Here is a 22,989-nt window from a genome sequence, read left to right on the forward strand (position 1 = left end):
TTTAGTTATAAACTTATAACATAACATAACTAAAGTTGATAAATGCATAATTGTAACTTTTACTTGGTTGAAGGAAAATAAGTAGTACTACTAAAAACATTGCTAGAAGGGCCACAAGGAATGTAGTTTGGGCCTAGGGGCTTTATGGGTCACTCTCGCAACTAACTGAAGCCCAATTTCAAAAGATTTGAAAATCTTAATTAATAATTACCATTAAGATGATTCTGATAAGTAGAACTTGAAAACTTTAATGGTGCTAGAACAAAAAAGAGTACTCCCTCCGTTTATTCATAGTTGAGACAAAACTTTCGACACGGAGTTTACGAAAGGGACGTTGTATATGTTAAATAAATAGATAAAAAGTAAAGAGAATAAAGTAGAAAGTGAATAAAGTAGAGAGAATGGAGGAGGGGAGAGTAAAGTAAGAAAGAGAAAAAAGATACTATATAGGAAAATGACTCAACTATGAAGGAACTTCCCAAAATGAAAAAATGACTCAAGGAGCCACACAATTAATTCATTTATTTATATATAAAAAAACTGAAATGCAACATCACAATTCAGAAATTAAGCTATAAACAAGCACTAAATTTGTCAGCTTCAAAATGAGCCTACCCTCAAGAAACATCTAAAAAGGAAGCCTTAGTTGGAGTGGAGAAGACAAGCATTCTTCTCCTCTTAACAAATTCCCCTTCATACATTATACCACACGCAACTCCTACCAAGAAAACAAAATTATTATATATATACCCCAACACTCCATTTCTCACTTCATCTAAGAGACTAAGACTATGAGCCTTTGTATCAGTTTACTCATCAAACTCAATGAGACATTGTCACAAGTTTGCACATTGAAGGGCATCACCAAAGTTGAGAGGAAATGAAGTGGAAGGTTGAAAGCTATTGAAGGCTGAGATACCGACATTTCCATAACCCCCGCTCTCTCTGGCTGCACCCTGCCCCGTCATCTGCAAGAGATGAATGAGAGACGAGAACATCTCATGACGTGTAACACAACGCGTCCCCTGCAAACAACAACTTACGTAAGCAACAACGAAGATTTGATAAAATGGCATAAGCCATGTCTTTTCCACTACTTGTTTAGATTTTTACCTCAGCCTCCACCATGAAATGAGCCCATATCTTCTTCGTCTCACGAGCTTCCATCTCCCCCTTCAAGATGGTCAACCCAAAACCTCGAATGATCTGTACAATCTCCAAGAAGAAGCCCTGTTCTTCACATAGGATCTGCAAACAATGTCTAGAATTGCTTAGTTTTCTTGTTGATGGATAAGCTTCTAATTGAAATCTTGAAAGTTTATTGGTATATATAGATCAGCTGATTACCTCTATAAGCATCTGACCGGATTTGCTAAGGTCCTCGATTATTAGTGGACAAACCATAGCATCATTGCCAACTTCATACGCCCATGTAACTCCACCATCACCACCATTGTTGGACTGATTTTGACAGACCTCCATGGACTGTAATGTTATAAAACAGTTGGAATTAGTACTTACGCACATGCTAAGGGCTTGTAAAAAGGCAAAGATGGAAGATTCAGAGTCACATATAACTAAAGAATCTAACTTTTACCTTTGGCTTAGCAATCTCTTTTAGACTTGCAGCATGTTTGCTGAGACTCTGCATGAAGTTCAAGTGTCTGATGGTTCGTTCCAACAAACGATCAATGCTCATCTGTTGTATAAGCAACAAACTATGTCAAGAAGGAAATTCTATAATTATATGTGGATAGATAGATATGGTAAATTTATGTTAATTTCTAACCTTTTCTCCGTTGGGAATGAGCTCCCTCAACTCTCCAAGCCGGTCTTGGATCATCTGTCGGTCTTTTGGCCTTGGTTTGCTCCCCGGTTTAGCCTTCTTCTTCTTGGTTTTCACCTGTTCCTCATGCCTCCTTGAAGTACTAGCATCCATTGAACAACTATCATCAACACATGAATGCGGCTCCTTGCTAACTTGACTATTCTTTGCCTCGGGGTCGTATGGCTTCAGTATCCCATCAAGTTTCACTTGGCTTTGGCTCCATGAGAAGTTGCCGGTTCTTCTTCTCTTAGCAGCAGACGATGGCTGATCCTCAAACGAACAAGGGCTGCTAGTATCCAAAAGATGGTCAAGGCCTAACTGGGAGAACAAACTGTTGGACTTGCTCCCAACAACATTCTGTGAGATACATTCAGATCCAGTCCACACCACCGGGTTTTTCTCAACACGTTCGACCCCCATTGAACACTTATCATCATCATTTGATCTCAAGGCATAAGTCACTGAACTTTGTAATGAATTGGCTGGTAGAGAAGTTGTGGTTGTTCCACTCAAACTCGACCCCTTCATTAGTCCACTAGAATGTGGAGAACTCAACTGTGAGAAGCCATAATACTCCTCCACAGTTAGTAAGCCAGAGAGTTTCTCGGTGGGAGTTATGACAGACGAACTAAGATCCTGGGCGTTGGAAATGTGTTTTGAAAGGATAAGAGGGGCGTTCGAGCTTGAATCTTTGCAAGATTGTTCGTCTCTTGCCTCGGACAAGGGCGTTGGATGAGGCCAAGAAGAGGTCAGCATTGAACAATCACCATAAGCAGAGCAATCAAGGAAATTGGTAGAATCTAATAGCAGATCTGCTCCCATCAAATTCTCAGAATGGAAAATGCCACTCGAAAACGATGAATCAAGATGCAAAGAACCAGAATCAAAGAAATGGCTATCTAAATGAGTCCCATTTCTTAAAGCTTCAATCCCATTCATTTCTCTGAAAACTTGCTGCACTTGATCCACAAAATCTTTCATCTCAGGATTCTGCAACCACAAAATATTGCAAATTGGTTAAAAAAGAGTCCAGAAATCGACTTTGTTTCGTAAATAGTGTTGATAGAGTAGAGAAACACTAGTAACCTTGTGAGTTGATCCAAGCTCCACAACTCCCCACGGTTCCACTGAGATCACAGCAATAGTCTGCAACACAAAATTGAATTAATTCCCATTTGGAGAAGATGATGATATCTAATTTTGTTTCAAAAAAGTAAACAAGCATCATTCATTTTGAAAGCACACACCTTTATCCCCATAGAGAATTGGCAAAAGAACTCAGAATCATTCTGTGCCAACAAAATCATTTTTCAAGTTAGAAGAAATATCACATTAAGAGGAAAAAACAAAACTTTAATGACCAATAAGTACCTGGAAAATGTCAAGACTATCAAATGAAACTGCACAATTTCTCCCTTCATAAAAAGCATCTAAATCCAACCATAGATGGTTTTTCGCAAATGCAGTTTGGCCAATTACCCTGCATAATAATTTGCATTAGATTTCCTATTCAAGAACCAAATGTGGGGTGATTAACAAAAATTAAAGAACCATAAATAGCTTACCCTCCTCCAACAACATGTGCTTGCATAAGCATAGATTCAATCAGCGCTCCCATTTGTTCTTCATAGTAGCAATCTTTCAATGTCAATAGTCTAAATCGCCCACAAAAAGTTCCAATAATTGCTAAGTTAGTCAAGGTTAAAACAAGATAAGAAAAGAAAAAGTTCAAAACTTGAAATCTAGATAGAATTAGTCTGTCTTTAGCAAGATTGCAACCTGTGTTATATAGTAGCATTAGAAATTATAACCAAAAAAATTAGTGGAACACAGCTAATCATCAATCTAGTAGTTACAGTATCCATTTCGACAAAAATTTTGTTTTCGAAGAAAGGTAAGTAATTAGTAAAGGTGGTTACTTTTTTTAGACAAACAGAAAAAGGAAAAAACTTGCTTCATTTAAAAAATTTGTGGTACAATAAAAGTTCTAAACAGAAGCAACGAAACCATTTTACACATTTGAAAACACATGCAAAGGGAGGGGAGAGAGAGAGAGAGAGAGAGGATTACAATGAATTTGTCTGATCAAAACCCCAGAAAAGTCCATAACACCATCCATAACTAGAGCAAAGATTTTTGAGGGTTTTCTTCATCATTGAATCAAACATTTCTGCAGGCATGTTTCGAAGAATGAAAATGCAAGAACGCCAAGTAAATCTCTATCAATCAACTGCAAACCTCCAAAGATTTCTCCTTTTCTATATTTATTTCCTTTGTTTTCTTTATTAGTGGCGAAAAAAAATTGGAAGCTGAGATCACAGAAAAATCAAGAAACACAAACAAATGCAGTCTTTTTGGAGGGATGATTGATTAAAAACACAGGTGAAAATGAAAAAGCAAACTCTGGTGGAATTGAAAGTGGTTTTGGATGGGGGTTCAGATTAGGGTAGAAAAAGCAATCAGAGAGATTTTAGAGGAAAGAATGAATGGTTGTGACGTGAGAATGGTGGTTTTTGAAGAGTAGAGAAACAGCAAGTGTAATAGTAATAGGAAGATGAAGGTTGCATGTCTGTCTCTCAAGCTCTGAACCAAATGTCCAAAAGCTTAAAAAGAAGCCATCATAATGAGAGAAAAAAAAACACAAAAACAGCAAATGCAGATTTTGTAAAAACTGTGTAGCTAAAAGTGGATTTAATACAAAGACCTATAGATATATGTGTGTGTGTTTTGTGTGTGTGAGAGGAATTGGGGGTTGGGAGGGGGAGGAAGAAATCAAGAAAAAACCAAAATCAGATAAAACTTTAATTTCCAAGGGAGTAAAGATTTCCTCATTTATGTAAATGCATTTATGGAATCTTTATATCTGTCTTTAATGCCGGCCGGAATATGTTTGTGAAAGTCTGAAAGATATTCAGATGGGAATTGATTATATTTTGCAAATTCTTTTTGTGACGTATGCCATACTATTTTTGGTGCCAAATGAATTCTTTATTTGGTTGGGGATTTGAGATAAGAAATAACGATGAGTGATGTCGTAGTAGTACTTGAGGTAGGTGAAATACTATTAATTGATTAAAACTCGTAATTTATTCATAATGGAAAATGCACAAGAAAATGACCCAAATTGAATATAGATCTTAGTTAGTTTGACTAATTATGGATGGCTACAATGGCTATATAGTTACTTTCAGAAATGTATAGTACTATATTGTATAGCTACTTTCAGAAATGTATAGTACTATATTGTATTGTATGTAGAATGAGATCAATTGTCTATACTTTATCATATATATCCCGTTTCTTGTGCTACTTACATTTTCACGTATTTTAATATTATAATTTTCTTTAATTTCATTTTTGTTTGATTTATTTGAATTTTGTATTATCAACAGTTTTTTGTACCAAATTAGGGCTTATAAATAGTATTATTTATAATCTATTGTCATTTTTATTATTTTAGTTGGTAAATTTAGGATACATAATTTAAAAATTCTATTTTTTTCTTCAAATATGTCTATTACTTATGATAGATTTAATAAGTTTTATTTAATAAATTTTATTTTCTCGCTATTAAATAACTTCGGAGAATTAGAAAACAATAGTACACCAGATCTCATTCAATGTATCGTTGTGTTTCCACAATAGTAATAGATGTCGTTATTTTAATTTTATTTTTAGTTATGGTGATTATTTTAGTTTGTACTCAGAGAATTATAATGACGATAAAATATTCAGCATATAAAGGATATATGAAATTTAAATTTAAAACAAGTAAAAAAAGTATACATGAAACACAGAAAACCTAAGTTGCTAAAATTATACCCACCAAAAAAGAGTTTTGGTTACAAAAATTTATATGCTTAATTATTTACACACTCTCCTTATTATTTGGTGTATCTGATTTAGAGATAAAAGTGTATGTAATACTATGATATTATAAAAAAACTGTGAATAATTCATACAAACTCTTATACCACTAGTATTCTTAAAATTTTAAAGAATAATTGTGATTTAATATTATATAGATTAAGTATAATTTTTTATAAATAAAATATATTTGGGTTTTTTTTATATTGTGATAAAAAAAACCTACTCCCTCAGTCTCACAATAGGAGTCACTGTTATTGTGGGCACGAGTTTTAAGAAATGTAAAGAATATTAGGTTGGAAAAGTTAGTAGAATATGAGATTTAATTTTTTATATTGGTTTTATAATAAAATGTGAGTAAAGTGAGTTAGTATAATATGGGGCCTATTTATCGTATATGATAAAAATATTGTGGGATGAACCAAATTGTTAAAGTGTGACTTTTATTGTGCGACAGAGGGATTACATTTTATCTTTATTTATCTATCTATTATTTAATCTAAATATATATGAGGAATTAGTGTACCCAATAATCTAAATATAAATTCCCCCCCCCCCCCCAAAAAAAAATGAAGAAGCAAGAGATTATTACGTAGTTTCTTATGAATTATAATCATACTTGTAAACTTAAGGTTGACTTTTGAAGAATTTGGAGGGCTACGAAAAGCATGAATGATGAAATTTATCAATATTATGGTAATATTAAAAGCAAATCCCCAACATCTCAGCACCAATGTTATTATGTCCCTTTCAAAAGTTCTCAACAAAGGATCCTTCAAATTTTAGTAGTGGCCAGAATATTATGGCAAATGTCCATTTCATCAATTATTACATTTAGAAAAGGAAATTTACTAACAAGTTGAAAAACATAGAGAGCGCAGACCAGATAATTATGACAATCATATTTATTTATAATTAAATAAATTTAAATTGCTAAGCAAATGAGTGTGATCTTTCGATTCTTTGGAATTATTAAAAAATTATTCTCTTCAATAACTATCATTAAAAAGGATATCGTCTTTCTCTTCAGGAATTTAATACGGCCAATATCCATTATTAAAGTTTATTTAAGGCTTTTTTATAGGCAATGGTGCTCATCAAAATTAACTTAAATTTTTTCCTCAATGTTTCTTCGTTGCTTAAAACTTAAAAGTGAATGTCAAGTTTCTCGATAACGTAATAGGTGTAGTTTACTAACTAAAATAAAGAAACAAGCTACAATCTTATTTATTTCTCTTTTCTGTAATAATTTACTACTCCATAAAAGAAAAAAACAAGCTTCAACTCATTTCGTTACTCTTTTATGATTCCCTTAATGTTGGGTTCTAGCAGCATCTATTAATCTAATTTACCATATTATCATATTATGAATCTAATTCATAAGATAGCATAATTAATATAGGAAAATGCTTATATATCAACTATAAATTAATCAGGACGGAAAATTAATAAAAATAATGTCATTATCACATCAAATTAAAAACTTGATAAATTGGAGTACTATTGGATGAAATAAAATTATGGAAATAGAATTTCCTCATTTTCACTAGTGTAAAACCACTTTCACCCACACTTACCAAAAATGGCACTCGGTGTGACCCACTTCGAGTATGTCTACGTAAATGTTACAACAATTGTGTTGGATGACGAGATTTTACCAACCGTACACATAAACAGGATTTCCGAAGTAGATGTGTGTTTCTTGTTTCTACTTGTTTTTATTGATGACAAATTTGCAGTTCATTCATGTTCTTGAATTCAAAATTGATAGAGTTCAAATTCAAGGGTGGATACAAAATATTACTATTAGAGTAGAAGGTGTATATTCTAAAATTTTGTACTACTTCTATCTCAACTAAGATGACACATTTTCTTTTTTAGTTTGTCCGAAATAAGATGACATATTCTTATTTTTGGTAACTTTCTCTCCAACTAATACATCCAACTACTTTTTCTCACTTCAATTAAAACAATTAAAATATTCAGTCTCTTTATCTTTCTATTTAATATTTACATATATATTTTCTCTCTCTGATTAAACACATTAACTAACAACTCCTAAAATCTTGTGCTAACTAAAAAATATGTCATCTTAGCCTGGATGGAGGAATACTATATAAGATAGATTCGCTCTGTCCCATAAAAATATAAGCATTTTGAAATGATATAGGAATTAATGCACAATTGGTGAAGTAAGGGAGAAGCAATGAATGGTAGTTAAAGTAATGCTGGTGGATAGTGAGACTCCTATTATTATTAGTGTTTAATGAGTTGTAATAGTAGATCATAGTGGTATAAGTTGTAAATAAATTGATGTATATAAATAATAAGTTGGGGACAACATTCCATAAATAGAAATGCTCATACATAAATAGAAAGTGCATATATATTTTATGGGACGAAGGAAGTAATAATTTTGCATAATTCCCATGTCATTTCAAATTTACATATTTTATTGAAAAATGGAGCATATGGATTATTGTTTAATAGAGGTTTTCCATATAAATTCACGTAAAATTTTAACAAATGGAGTACTTAGTATTAAATGTTATACAACTAGATTTTTTTTTTATTCTTTTAAACGATCATTTGGGAGAGGCTAGCTTAACTTGACTACTTGAGCATATATGTATCTCTGCCATTGGTTCAAATCCATCTCTCACTTTTAAGTTTCTAAACAAAAAATCAGTTATTAAAATAAAAAAAATAAGGTGCTACTTCATACTATACTCCATCCATCTATTATTAATATTTTTATAGTGAATGATGCAAGTAATGCAATTTATAAAGCAAATTTTTGTGGAATCCAAAATTAAAAAAAAAAGCAAAAAATATTGATTGTGGACGAGAGAGTATATACAATACTTCATCTATTTCTTACTAGTTGCACGATTAATTGAATTTTATCAAAGGGTTCGATACACCTATAGTTAAACCAAAAGAATAATAATAAGGCCCAGATTCTATCTATACAATGTCAAATGAATATAACATCAACACAAAGTATACTGCAAACATGCAAACAAGTATGGAGCCATGAATTCTCCTTAGAAGGGGTAAAATTATTGTACATGAGAAAAATTAGAGTTATTGAAAGGGGCATTTATAAAGAAGTATGAATACAGTTGCAAATTTATCAAAGAAAATATAGTACATGTAGGGGGTGTTCGGTTGCCAAGATTAAATCCCATTATTAAATATGTATCATGTTTGGTTCATAAGATTGAACCCTACAACTTAATCCTAGATGGATAGTCTCATGATAATTAGTCATAGCCTCCTCCTCCAACTAAAATAATCCCACAACTTAATCCTAGATGGATAGTCTCATGATATTAGTCATGGCAACCAAACGCCACCGTAAAAGTTTGAGATGGGGCAAATGCCCACCTGGAGACCATGTGGCTCCACCCCTGATTGCAAAAATTTATAATTGCATCAAAATACCGGTATACAGTTCTTTTTATTCAGAAAGATTTTATTTTTAACTTTTTTTTAGTTGTATTTTTATTTCGTAAGAAAGATTTTGTTATGATTGTGGTACGTCTTATCCCACACCCCCATTATTTTGTTGTTGTAGTATGAAAAGAATAAGTTTATCTTTTCGATGATTTAATTATCTTCATATTTGATAGTAGTGGAGTAGATAATTTAACACATTTACATAAGTTTGAGTGCATAGAGTATCTCTGATTATTTAGATCTAATTCAAATTTATTTTAGTGTAAATTTATTTAATAATGATTTTATTCTGATTATTCGATACAAAACTAACTTAAATACAATTTTTTTATATTCACAAAATTTGAAAACCTAATAGGTTATATTAGTGTAATAAAAATAGATACTCCTATATTTTATTTAAAAATCTAAAATGGGATGAATTTAGAGTACCATTAAAACTAATTACTGCTCTATTTTTAGTTTAAGAGAACCATCTGCAAATAGCCTCCGTTTTATAAAGATTAAAATATTCGGTATAATACGACTTTTAATGCATTAGTAAAATAAATGATAAAGGGAAAGAAAAGTTGTTGAAATATGTTACTGGAATTAATCAAAATAAAAATGAACTATTTTTTATAGGACGAATTAAAATAAAAAAGATTCTAGATTTTGTTGAACCGGAGAGTATTTTTCACCAAAGGATAATGGTTCCACATAATACATCCTATATGTATAAATACATTTGATTTGAAATCCGTATATATGCATCCTGAAGTGAGAAACATAATCTTGAAATGAAGATGAAATATGAAGATATGAGAATAAAGTTGAGTGGAAATGGTGAGAAATAGAAATAGGGAATATTCCGGCGGGCGGTGGAGCACGAGGCCGCCCCGCCACCTTGGGAAGTGAGAATGCTTTTGACAGCAATTGTTATTACTGTCGTCTCTGACTTTGGTGGGGTTTTATGGGATCATTTTCTGCCCCACTCTATACTATGACTAGCCCTAGCCCCCCTCCTCCATTCCTCATCATTCTTTTCTCACTCTTTTTATTAATATCATACTCAATTTATGGAGTAGTATTATAGTACTCCCTCTGTCCCGAGCTACTCGCTCATTTCTTTTTCGGCACGGAGATTAAGGAATGAGTGTATAGGAAAGTCAAAAATGACGGCTATAGGTGAAAATTTTTACTAAAAATGGAAAGAGTGCAAGTAACTTGGGACGCTCAAAAAGGAAATACGTGCGAGTAGTGCGGGACGGAGGGAGTACTATTCATTAGTAAGTGCATACGATTATCTAATAAAATTGTTTTTTTTATAAATTGCATATACATTCGCATATGGTTTTTGAAAAAAATTGAACTATCTTTAATACAAATTTTTTACTTATAACTAATCTCTTTTTGCAATAACCAATTATAGAATTAATAAATCACCCACGGGCTTTTTTAATATGCGATTTTAAACTGCAATTAATGAACACTAATTCTGTACAATTAATAGATGTAATGGATTTAATCTCCACTGCTATGCTTGCTCCAACCTAAAAGCGCAAATTACACGCTATGGGAAAAAATTAAGGGTGACTGGCAGTTTATAATCTCAAATTTTCTCATTTCATCCAGAGCACCTAATTATATCTTCAAAATTTCAGCTTATTTGAAATCATGTGGCAATTTTCTTGGCCCATTTTTCGACGGAGGTAATCCAGCTTCAATAGTCTATAGATTTTCTTGCAACCTTTATTCGATCTGAAAGTTGTTACCTCAAATCAGGGTATGTTTTCTTGTCAAGGGAACCATAGTATGACCAATGATTTGATGTATGATAAATTTAAATTCGGCGAATAAATGAAGCATCTTTCGTTCACGATTTGATGTATGAAAATTTTAAATTAGGTGCATATATGAAACATTTTTCGTCCATGTAGTGGTACAATGTCACTTTTTAAAAAAGGTAATTTAACTCTACATTCCTAAATTTTCGTCAATTCAAAATTTATACGTACATCACCTTTAATAATCATCTGTAAATTAAAAAAATATTGATTTATTCTTAATTTACAAACAATTAAGCTTTTGACACTGACGTAGTTTGATTACTTAAGTTACAATGTCAATCAAAATGACGTCACATTTTATTAGGCATCGAATAATATAACATTATACTAAATTAAATAATTTCATTTGTTGAATTATTTATATTAAGCAACACAAAACTCTTGATTGAATGCAAAATTAGGACAACTCAATAATTTGATAATCTCATATAGATTTCAAACCTAGAATACAAAATCACAATTTGAAAAAAGTCTATAAATTTACAAGGAAATGCACCTTTAAAATAGTACTCCTCCATATAGATTCATGCAACGACTCTACTGTATGACAGTATATATGGGATACACAAGCGAGAGTTATTAGCTTTTCATAAGAAGAAACTCACACAGTAGACAACAACAAAATGTAATCAAGGGAAATGTTTGATTTATTATTGTATTCCATTTTACAGTACATTAAATTTCAATAAGAAGTTAATAAACTTGGGATTATGAAGTACTCCATCTATAAATATAATATTTTATCTAAAACCATTAGAAAAAATATTCAGACCAAAGCACCAAAAACAAATATTCACACCGAAGCACCAAAAAACGGCAGCAACTCTACGCTAGTTTATGGCCGAACCCTGTACCCGAATTTTTGTTCCAATTAGTAAAGTTAGAGTTAAAATCTACATAAATTTCATTTTTAAGAAAAAGGAGACAATAATGGATCCATACTACGGCAAGTTAATTACCAGAGTATTCAAAATTTAGAGTTTATTAACTAATCACGAGCAATAATTTTTACATTGGGATTTTATAATGGACTAAATTAAAAACAAAGTCACCAACAAACATACATACTAAAAGTGAAATATAAAAGCTGCCAATTTTATGCAAGTTTGATGGTGTAGGGTATCCGAGGTCCATTGTCTAAATCGGTGAGGAACATCAATTATTTGTCATGATATATACATATGTACTGTATATGGGAATGGGACTATAGGAGATGGGATGCACCTCAATCTAGCATGAAAATTTTGACTTGCCCACTCTAATAAGGTTTTGCCTCCTCAATATCTAATCATTTTGTTTACCGCATTAATCAATTTAAATAGTTTATATACACTAATATTGTTTTTCCCCCCTTTCCAACTCAACATTATATAAAACCGTAACACCATTGATTGACTTTTGTTTCTTTTCTTTCTTTTCCCCTTTATCTCGTCTTGTATATATCCTAATCAATCTGCATATCCCTTTTATCAAATGATGCCTGCTTTTCCAAGTAATCCCTAATCAAGAAAGGCCCACTTAACATTATTCGGTGTAACAATTTAATTGGTAGCTTAATCATTTTGATTTTGTATAGGAGGTGATGTGATAAGTACTGAAATTCAAGATTACAAAAACCAAATTGTGGCATCTCATGTAATGTCCAATTCTTTGATTTAATAATTAATTAAGATAGGGATATCTCTAATGCATGCTTTTTTATTTAAAGGCTAATACATGAATTAATACTAATATATATATTTGTAAATTGAAATAATCCCATCTAGAAACTTTTTTAGGGTTTGTTTAATTTCTTAGGATGCTTTGTGTTCATTAAAAGTAATGATTCTTTTGTAGATGTGAAACTACAGTATGAGATGCCACACCACACATAACATGAACATAGTTGTTAATTCTGCGGCCTTTAATTTAAGTATACCCCACGCTTCATCATAACTGTTGTGTATTATTAAGTCAACCGCATTCTACTACTAAAGACGATCTTTTTTAGGATTCTCAGCTTTTCTCTTGTCAAATTCAATCAAAAAAAGGAAACTGGCTGTGTTTTTTTATCCATAATTTAATTTGATGGATCCTCTTCTGCCAATTAGTTAGCATCCACTAACTACTCTCATTTACAACCCTAAAGGTAGAAAAATATTTAATATTACTATATTGAAAATTAGCACACATTGACACTAATGACCAATTTTAGTACATTATTAATACCTTACGAGTATAGACATGTCTTTTTACTTTTATCTAGACCACAATCCAGATAATTATTTCATCTTTCAAACAATAATAATATAAATTATTTATCTTGTTTGCATTTAAACTTCGGCCCGTATTTCGTATCACAGAGTTATATTTCTTGTTATATCCTATCCGAGCAATTAAACAGGTCCTATATATATAGCACCCTTAAATATTGGGAGAAAATTATAGTGGGAGGGAGCAGTGCCCTGAAATATTGGGAGAAAAATGGAAAAGAGACATCGAGTAAGACAAGCCGTAGGTAGCGAGTATAGTGGCATTTATTAGCAAAAGGAGGTTAAAACAAAGCTTGTTTGAATGACTTAATCATTGAAGGAAGAGAATTGCAAGTTTCAAGGCCGTCAACCTCAAAATCTCCACATCCAATTGCCTGCCCTATAACATCATTAGCAATAGCACCCCACCCTAATCCTACTCCTACAACTGTTGCCCCCATAAATAAATAAATTAGGACCTCAGCCTCAATCTCAACGTTATTCTAGATGCTACATATCGTGATTAGTAAAACGAAGTACGTAATGTGTTTCTCTTTCTAAGATTTCTAACCGCATCTCCAACCAAGAAAAGGTAAATGAAAAAGATATACTCCCTCCGTCCCACCGAAGATGACTCACTTTCCTTTTTAGTTTGTCCCACCCAAGATGACCCATTACTAAAAATAGAAATCCATTTATCTCTACTTTATTCCATCTCTCTTACTTTACTCTCTCCACCTAACACACAAAATAAAAGTGCATAAAATCTCGTGTCGCCCAAGGAAGGGGTCATCTTCCTTGGGACGGAGGGAGTATCATCTATTTACCCTTTTAAAAAATAAAATATATTCTTTTAAAAAAATAACACATTACAAAGGAAAAATATATATAGAAAGGTAAATCATTTTTTAAAATACAATAATACAAAATGCATAAAAATATATAAAGTGCAATACTTTCTCAAACACATTCCCCTTGGAAAAAATGGTTTTCCATGAAAAGAAGACAAATATGGTAATTATAAAATTTTACCTCTCCATTGATGGAGAGGTAAAGATACCTATTCAAAATGAGAAAAAGTATAATACTTTCTCAAATACCTCTTCCCTTGGAGAATGATTTTTCAGGGAAAAAATGTAAATATGGTAGTTATATGACTTTACATCTCCATTTATCTCTCCCCTTGAAGATGCTCTAAGGTAATTCGTTCTCGTTATTTTTCTTAGATAATTGCTAAAATTCATATATCCATAGTAGTACTAACTTATAAATCTAGTATCCCACTTGATTTTGAGTATATTCGCTCCTCGAGTAAAAATTGGTGTTTTGCACCTTTCCAAAGTGAAATTAAGAAGTACCAGAGGAAAAATATCTAATTTAGGTTGAAAGTGTTTAATTTTATCAATATTATCATATCATTTTTTCTGTAAACTCATAGATCGATTTTGGTTAATCATTGTTATTTCAAAATAATGAAACTTTTGAAACCTTATAGCTACAAGCCTACAATGATGGATCCAAGAAAATATATTTCCCTATTGGACAATATTATTTAAGAATATTGTTTTATTTTTTCACCAATATTGTTCCCCCATTTTGAGGGTATAGTGTTGAATGGATATTATGCTTCAATCCAAAAAATGGGTTATACAATTGAAAGACAAAAGAGAACAAAAATTCCATAGTTGAGAAGCTTCGGTTTCCAGTCTAGAAATTTGCACAAAGAGAATATGTCTACATCATTTTAGGCTTTTCCTTTTTCTTTTGTCTTCTTTTTTTTTTAACATTTTCTTCTTGTATTTTAGGTTCCTCTTTATCTCTGTTTTTGTTTTATTGTTTTTAGAAAGAAAAAAAACTCCAAGATGGATAGTCTGCCCCCACTCTACACTTTTCATTCTTAGATAGCACGCTAGTTGCAAGAGTAATCTATACATAACTTACTAAGGGACAATTATCTGTATAATAATTAGCAGCCAGTAATGTTCAAATTGTAACAGAATTCAATAAATTACTGATGGAATGTGAACTGATAACCCTAGAGTTGTCCCAAATTATAAGGGATGGCATTAGGTTGGCTTAATTAATTCAACTATAAGTATTTCAAATTGGATCATATTTCAAATTTTATATTTATATTTGTCCAACCCCATTTACAAAATGTAATTTTACTATTGACATATGCCTCAAATTAACAGTATATTAACATTCGTTAATTGTTCCCACTTTTTATTGAACCCATTCAAATTTATAAATTATATTGATGATATAGTTATATACTTATAAGTTTGTCTTGCGTCTAAGATACAAAATAAAAAGAATAAACTTGATATCTAGTAAGTCATTATGGTTTGACTGATCTGCACTTCACGTATTAGATACGCTTCAATGAATCGGATCATACTTAGTCCAATAAAAATTGGCATAGTAATGGAGAAGATTTCATACTCTAACCAAATGCACCGTCGAAGATAATAAAACATATGTGATCTTGTTTAGATATTAATAAATAAATCAGCATATGAATTATCTCCCACTAAAAATACATAGTCAATCATTTTTCTCATCCTCAACTAATTTGAAAATATAATCTTACTATAATATGGCTGATCTTCCTTCTAAGTGCACATTAATAAGTGATAGAGTATATACATAAAAGAACGTAGTATATGACAAATTATGTTGTTTTCCTTTGTAAGTATTTAGTTTGGTTATTAAAAAGACTCCTGCACGTTGAGATTTAGTAGGAGTAAATAATTTAGGAAAGTAAATTTAACCCAAACCAATTTTACCCAAACCAATTCTATACTCCTCCTTTACACGTACATCTCTCTGCATTGTAGTCGTCATCATTTGAAGCTTTAATCAATTAACCTTTTGGGTTCTTTAAATTTCAAAAGTATGGATATAATTTTTTCAGCTTTTTAATCTTGAAATTTGAAAAGAATGAACTGAGGTAGCAAAACGGGAAAAGAAGAAAGTCGAATAAAGTAAAATAAAAAAATAAACTTAGCGGCTTACACTTCGACCATGTATTAAATTTGCTCTACTCTGATGGAAATTTGAAAATCTTAAAATGTGCGAATATGTGTTAAAATCATAACAATCAAAATTCAGCCCAATCCAACAAATTTGTTATATTATATTCAAATTGTAGATAAATTTATATGAGGGTTATATGCTCGAGTTTTTCTAATCCCAATAATTTGTTATTGGGTGACAGAATCCTAGAAGAGCGAGCCGTGCGATGGAGTTGAATCTGACGGTGTTGATTACAAGGGAAGGGAACATCGTGTCGGTAACTAGGGCGGCAAATTGATGATGCGGCCCCCCCTGAAGAAGCCTTGTTCCGCCACGTCATCCGCTTTCGGCAAGTGGGCTGAAGAATGATTTTTTCTTGTATGCGCGTGACCTCTGCTCTGCTCCTATCAATGCTATCTATTGCTGTGTCCAAACAAATTTACCTCAACAACAAATTTACCTCTACTCTTTTCTTTTTGCCCACTAATTCCCCATTAATTACATCTGGATAATTAACCTTATTATATATTATGATATGAACTTACCAATATATTATCAGTTGATTTCGTGTTTCTAGACAATAGAACTGTTAAATGGCTAGTAAAGAAGGTTTTTGGTGTAGTGCTTGATGATATTCATTACTGTCATACGTCCCCTTTAAATAGGGTTTCTACATTGTTTACATGGTAAGGAATAAATGAGAATAAATCACTCTACATAGAATATTGCCACAATCCCTAATTTAGGGAATTGCTGATTTCTTGACTAATTGATTTCTTCCTTCTTTAACACTCCCCTTCAAATTGAGTAATGGGATCGCCGATACTCAATTTGCCGAGAACTCCTTCGAAGCTTCGTGAGCTAACTGCCTTTGTCAATATATCAGCCAACTGATCTTCCGAGCGTACAAACGGCAACTCAACAATGCCAGTTTCAATCTTCTCCTTGATAAAATGCCTATCTACCTCCACATGCTTTGTTCTGTCATGCTGAACTGGATTTTCTGAAATACTTATCGCAGCTTTGTTATCACAGTATAGTTGGCATCTTCCTGGAGGGAGATTGATCTCCGTTAGTAGTTTTCTCAACCACAAAATCTCGGTCAAACCACTTTTGATTCCTCTGAACTCTGCTTCTGCACTTGACAATGCAACCACTTTCTGTTTCTTGCTCTTCCATGTTACCAGATTTCCTCCAACAAATGTGAAGTACCCTGAAGTGGACCTTCTATCCACTGGATTGCCTGCCCAGTCAGCATCCGTATATCCATGTACCTCTAAGTTTCCATTTTTCTTGAACACTACTCCATGTCCAACTGTCCCCTTCAGATATCTGACTATCCGCAGCGCTGCTTCCAAATGCTCAGTCTGAGGTTGGTGCATGAATTGACTTACAACTCCTACAGCATAGGCAATATCAGGTCTCGTGTGGGAAAGATAGATGAGTTTCCCAACTAGACGTTGATATCGTTCACGGTCTGCTGGCTCAGCTCCTTCTCGTATTTGCAATCCATGGTTCACCATGATCGGTGTATCAGCTGGTTTGCACTCAAGTAGACCCGTCTCTGCCAGAATGTCTAAGATGTACTTTTTCTGCCTCAAAAATATTCCTCGTGGTGATCGAAGAACTTCAATACCCAGAAAATACTTAAGATTGCCCAAGTCCTTCATTTCGAATTCCTTGAAGAGATTCTCCTTCAAGTTCTTGATTTCCTCTCCATCATCGCCTGTAATAATCATGTCGTCAACATACACTATAAGACAAGTAATCTTCCCTCCTCGCTTCTTTAAGAACAAGGTATGATCTGAGTTACTCTGTTGGTATCCATAACTCTTCATTGCATCGGAAAACCTTCCAAACCAGACTCTTGGAGACTGTTTTAGACCATACAAGGTCTTCTTCAATCTACATCCTTCTCCTATCTTAAACTCACTTGAAAAACCAGGCGGTGCCTCCATGTAAATCTCCTTTTTCAGTTCACCGTGAAGGAAGGCATTTGTGACGTCGAATTGATATAGTGGCCAGTCTCGGTTGGCTGCAATCGACAGAAGAACTCGAACAGTATCCATCTTGGCTACTGGGGAGAATGTCTCTGAGTAGTCTACCCCATATGTCTGGGTATATCCTTTTGCCACTAGTCGGGCTTTATATCGCTCAATCGATCCATCAGGTCTCCTTTTGATTGTGAATACCCATCTGCACCCAACTGGTTTCTTCCCTTCAGGTAGCATACACTTCTCCCAAGTTTGATTTCGGAGTAAAGCATCAATCTCTTTTTGCATAGCTTCCCTCCAATGTTTGTGTTTCGTGGCTTCATCTGCCGAGTATGGAATTTCCTCCTCATCATAGAGTGCTTCCTCAAAAGCTGTTGCCATTTCTGTCAGATGTCCTTTCACCAGATTTGCAACAGAGTATCGTGCTTTCCGGTTAATTCTTTCCGGAGTATATCTCTTAGGTGGAACTCCCCTGTTTGTCCTGGGGGGTAATATATACCCTCCAGTGTCTGGATCGATTCCTTCCACCTCGACTATATGTGCATCGTCTGTCTGTTCATCACCTGTTTCTTGTCTTTCACCTTCAGCATTAGTTTCTATAGTCATATTCACAAGGGAAGGAGGACTTACATCAGATATCAGAAGCGGAGAAGTAACAGGGGATATGTCACTGTCTGCGTCGGTTTGCACTATATCAGAGACTTGCTCAGCGGAACTGCGTACTGCGTAACAGGGGATATGTCACTGTCTGCAACAGAGTATCGTGCTTTCCGGTTAATTCTTTCCGGAGTATATCTCTTAGGTGGAACTCCCCTGTTTGTCCTGGGGGGTAATATATACCCTCCAGTGTCTGGATCGATTCCTTCCACCTCGACTATATGTGCATCGTCTGTCTGTTCATCACCTGTTTCTTGTCTTTCACCTTCAGCATTAGTTTCTATAGTCATATTCACAAGGGAAGGAGGACTTACATCAGATATCAGAAGCGGAGAAGTAACAGGGGATATGTCACTGTCTGCGTCGGTTTGCACTATATCAGAGACTTGCTCAGCGGAACTGCGTACTGCTTTCTCTGGTAGGTCCGCTTCTGGTACACTTGGCATTGACACCCAGCTTAGTGGGTCACTAACATTACTCCTAATGTCACTCTCACTCTCCCCCTGACCGCTAAGGTGGGCATAGAAATATTCAGACTCGAGGAAATCACAATTCATCGTGGTGTACATGCGATTAGTTTTAGGATCAAAGCACCGATACCCTTTCTGGTTCACCCCATAGCCGACAAACACACATTTAATAGCACAAGGAGAAAATTTTGTTCTTTCATGTTTGGGTATATGAACAAAAACAGAACAACCAAAGACACGTGGTTCTAGGGATAGATGTTGTGGGATATTGGTATGCAAGGCTAGGGCATCAAGTGGTGTTTGAAATTTTAGTATATGAGTGGGTAATCGGTTTAGAAGGTAAGTGGAAGTGGCGAGGGCTTCGGGCCAGAATGTTTTTGGTACTTTTGATTCAATGAGGATGGCACGAGTCATTTCTAATAAGATTCTGTTTTTTCGTTCTGCTACTACTCCGTTTTGTTCTGGAGTATGGGCACAGGTTGATTGATGTATCATTCCTTTTTCTAGTACAAACTGTTTCATTTTGGAATTGACAAATTCTCCCCCATTATCTGAGCGAAGGATTCGGATTGGTTTCTGGAATTGGGTTTGGACAAGGCTATAAAAATGGACAAAGTGGTCAAAAACTTCAGACTTATGTTTCATAAAATAGACCCAAGTCATACGAGAACAATCATCAATGAAAATGAGAAAGTATTTAAGACCTTGTCCCCCAGTTACTGGTGCGGGTCCCCACACATCAGAATGTACTAAGGCAAATAAGGTTTCAGTACGAGAATCACTCAAATGATAAGAATTTCGATGGCTTTTAGCAAAAACACAAGTCTCACAGTACATGCTAGATTTTGGAATAATATTAGGAAATAACATTTGTAAATAACCCGGAGATGGATGGCCTAAACGTCGGTGCCAAAGCCAAGCTTCCCTATCGGCAGTCCCGTGAGTCAGCATGGCAGCCCCTTTTTGAGCTATCTCATCCACATAGTACAACCCGTCATTTTCAGTGCCACGCCCAATAATCTCTCCGGTCCTGATATCCTGTAACAAACAAAAATTTGGCTGCATTAGCAATGTACAGTTCAATTCTCGAGTCACATGACTAATTGATAGTAACTTGTGAGAAAGCGAGGGAACGTGCAAACAATTTGATAGTTCTAATGTGGGAGAAATTTTCACAGTCCCCGCCCCCTTGACAGCTGTAAATTCCCCACTAGCAGTTTGGATATGTGATAAGGGAGGTTTGTGCGGTTTGGTTATATCTGACGCATCATACGTCATGGTATCCGTCGCCCCACAATCAAAAATCCACCTATTATTTTTTTTCAACTCTGGAGATACACTACAGGCTGTTCCATAATTTTCTAGGACTTGGAAACGATTTTTAATTTTAATTGGGGAAATTTTCGAATTTTCTAAAAGTTTTGGGGTCCCCTTGTAATCTTTAAATGGCTGTGGGATAGAATCTTTAATACTTTCAATATGGGGTAAATAATGAAAATAAGGGAGATTTGGAGGATTGGACATAAAAGGGACAAATCCCAATCCTAATCCCCGTTTACCTCCCACTGCCGCTACTTCATCCAACTCGCCTGGATCCGTTTTAACGGCGCCGGCGAATTGCGCTGCTCCGACGGCCTTGGGTAGTGCACCGACCGAATGTTCGTTGCCCCGAGCGTAAGCGGCCAACTCACGGTTGCCCTCGGTGGCGACGACAGCCGCTGCTCCTCCATCTGTCCCGACGGCTACCGCGGCGTTGCCTCTGCTCCACGGTGGCCGGTTAGACCCCGGTTTGTGCTTAGACTCCCACCAGTCTGGATACCCCACCAATTCAAAGCACTGCTCTCTTGTGTGCTTCCGTTTTCCACAGTTCGTGCACACTAATTTAGACCGATCTTCCTCCGTTCTCCGTTCGTCGGCGCGTCGCTGGTTCCACCCTCCATTGCCACCGCCGCCGCCGCCTCGCGGAGCATTGGAGTGGTTCGGCCTCCCCTTGTCTCTAGCCGAGAACAGCCCTGCTCCGATCCCCTCTCCTGAGGATTTTCCGTCTGTAGCGCGGAGGATTCCCGATCGAACATCCTCCCGCTTCACTATGTTGTATGCCTGCTCAGTTGAGGGAAGTGGATCCATCTTTAACACCTCTTTCTTCACATGTTCATACCCATCGTCTAGTGCAGTAAGGAATTGATAGAGTCTATCTTGTTGTGTTTCCTCATTGTATATTTGGATATCTTCAGGATACTTCATCCGATTTGGTCTCTTATGATCTATGGCCGTCCAGATTTCGTTGAGATCTGTCCATACCTCCTCTAGCGTGCTGCTCCCCTGCTTCAATGTGCTCGCCCTACGGTGGAGATCGTACACTTGTAACCTATCTCCGCCGCTCGCATAAGTTACCGCCAAGCTATCCCATATGTGCTTTGCGGTGGGCTGTTGAGCCACCCGACTAACCAGCTTGGTTTCGATATTCAGGACCAGCCATGTAAACACACAGTGGTCGGCTTCCTGCCACTGTGGAAACGATGGATCTATCCTCGGCGGTGGGGATGGGACTCCAGTGATGTGAGAAATCATCCCCCGGCCGCTGATTGAATTGTACATAACGATGGACCATACCGGATAATTATCTCCGTTGAGCTTGAACCCTATCGTCAAGGGTTGAGAATCGGTTTTGTATGTGGTTGTTTTTGGCTTGGTTTCGGTTATTTGATTATGCGCAAAACTGTTGCGCATAAAGTTTGAGAAGAGGCGTGCAAACTCATCCGCTTCGGATGTGTTATGGCCGCCAGTGATTTCTTCTTCGTTATCTGACATGATTGTGTTTGGCCGAGGGTTCGAGAAAGGGTTTACGAGCGATGATGATTCTGATTCTGAGCTCTCAGAATCGCCTGCTCTGATACCATGTTAAATGGCTAGTAAAGAAGGTTTTTGGTGTAGTGCTTGATGATATTCATTACTGTCATACGTCCCCTTTAAATAGGGTTTCTACATTGTTTACATGGTAAGGAATAAATGAGAATAAATCACTCTACATAGAATATTGCCACAATCCCTAATTTAGGGAATTGCTGATTTCTTGACTAATTGATTTCTTCCTTCTTTAACAAGAACTAGGGGTAAATATTTTCGACATTCATTTACTACTTTTTTGTAATACAAATTTAGCCAATATTACTTCTTTTGATAATAAATAAATTTAGAGAAAAAAGATCCGTCAAAGTTAAAATAATGAAGAAGATTAGTGACGCCATTGGTCATTACTGTAATTAACAAATTATATTACCTATGATAAGCATAATCAAGTTGTTGCACAAAAGCGCCCACGTTAACTAACAAAATATTGATATTTATAGGAAAGTAAAGACAAAACGAAAATAACATATTTAACATCATTATTATAATCTTTCAACACCCGACAATTAAGAGCTACTAACAATGGAGGAATTCCGAATAATGGGGGCTCGATCGATAAAAGGGAAACACAAATAAAATGAAAAAAACTATCTCTTTCTCTCGGACATCCAAACGAGTAACTTAACTTTTTTGTGTCAAAAAACAATTGAAGAGTAATTTTCCACCATCCATTTTTATAATTTACAAAATGAATAAGATACATTCAATGATTTGACTCTTTTT

General features: G+C 34.8%; 1 protein-coding gene across 1 annotated transcript; it reads right to left on the reverse strand.

Moving 5' to 3' along the window:
• Positions 1–484: 484 nt before the first annotated feature.
• Positions 485–4,590, reverse strand: LOC121772704 (transcription factor bHLH157-like). Its single transcript, XM_042169900.1, has 10 exons — positions 3,899–4,590; positions 3,394–3,483; positions 3,200–3,308; positions 3,076–3,117; positions 2,915–2,974; positions 1,790–2,818; positions 1,598–1,699; positions 1,348–1,485; positions 1,114–1,248; positions 485–1,025 (listed from the first exon to the last, which is right to left on the reverse strand). The coding sequence occupies exons 1-10, from the start codon at positions 4,006–4,008 to the stop codon at positions 837–839; spliced, it is 2,004 nt and encodes a 667-aa protein (XP_042025834.1). The 5' UTR covers positions 4,009–4,590; the 3' UTR covers positions 485–836.
• Between the last annotated feature and the right edge of the window lie 18,399 nt (positions 4,591–22,989).

The sequence above is a fragment of the Salvia splendens genome, chromosome 16 (genome assembly GCF_004379255.2).
Source record: "Salvia splendens isolate huo1 chromosome 16, SspV2, whole genome shotgun sequence".
NCBI classification, from domain to species: domain Eukaryota; kingdom Viridiplantae; phylum Streptophyta; class Magnoliopsida; order Lamiales; family Lamiaceae; genus Salvia; species Salvia splendens.

Excerpts from the sequence above, each read along its gene's own strand:
- LOC121772704 (XM_042169900.1), bottom strand. The coding sequence starts at position 4,008 with ATGCCTGCAGAAATGTTTGATTCAATGATGAAGAAAACCCTCAAAAAT. Across the intron at positions 3,484-3,898 it reads TTTGATCAGACAAATTCATT|ACTATTGACATTGAAAGATT; the intron begins GTAATCCTCTCT and ends TGGGCGATTTAG. Across the intron at positions 3,118-3,199 it reads ATAGTCTTGACATTTTCCAG|AATGATTCTGAGTTCTTTTG; the intron begins GTACTTATTGGT and ends TTGTTGGCACAG.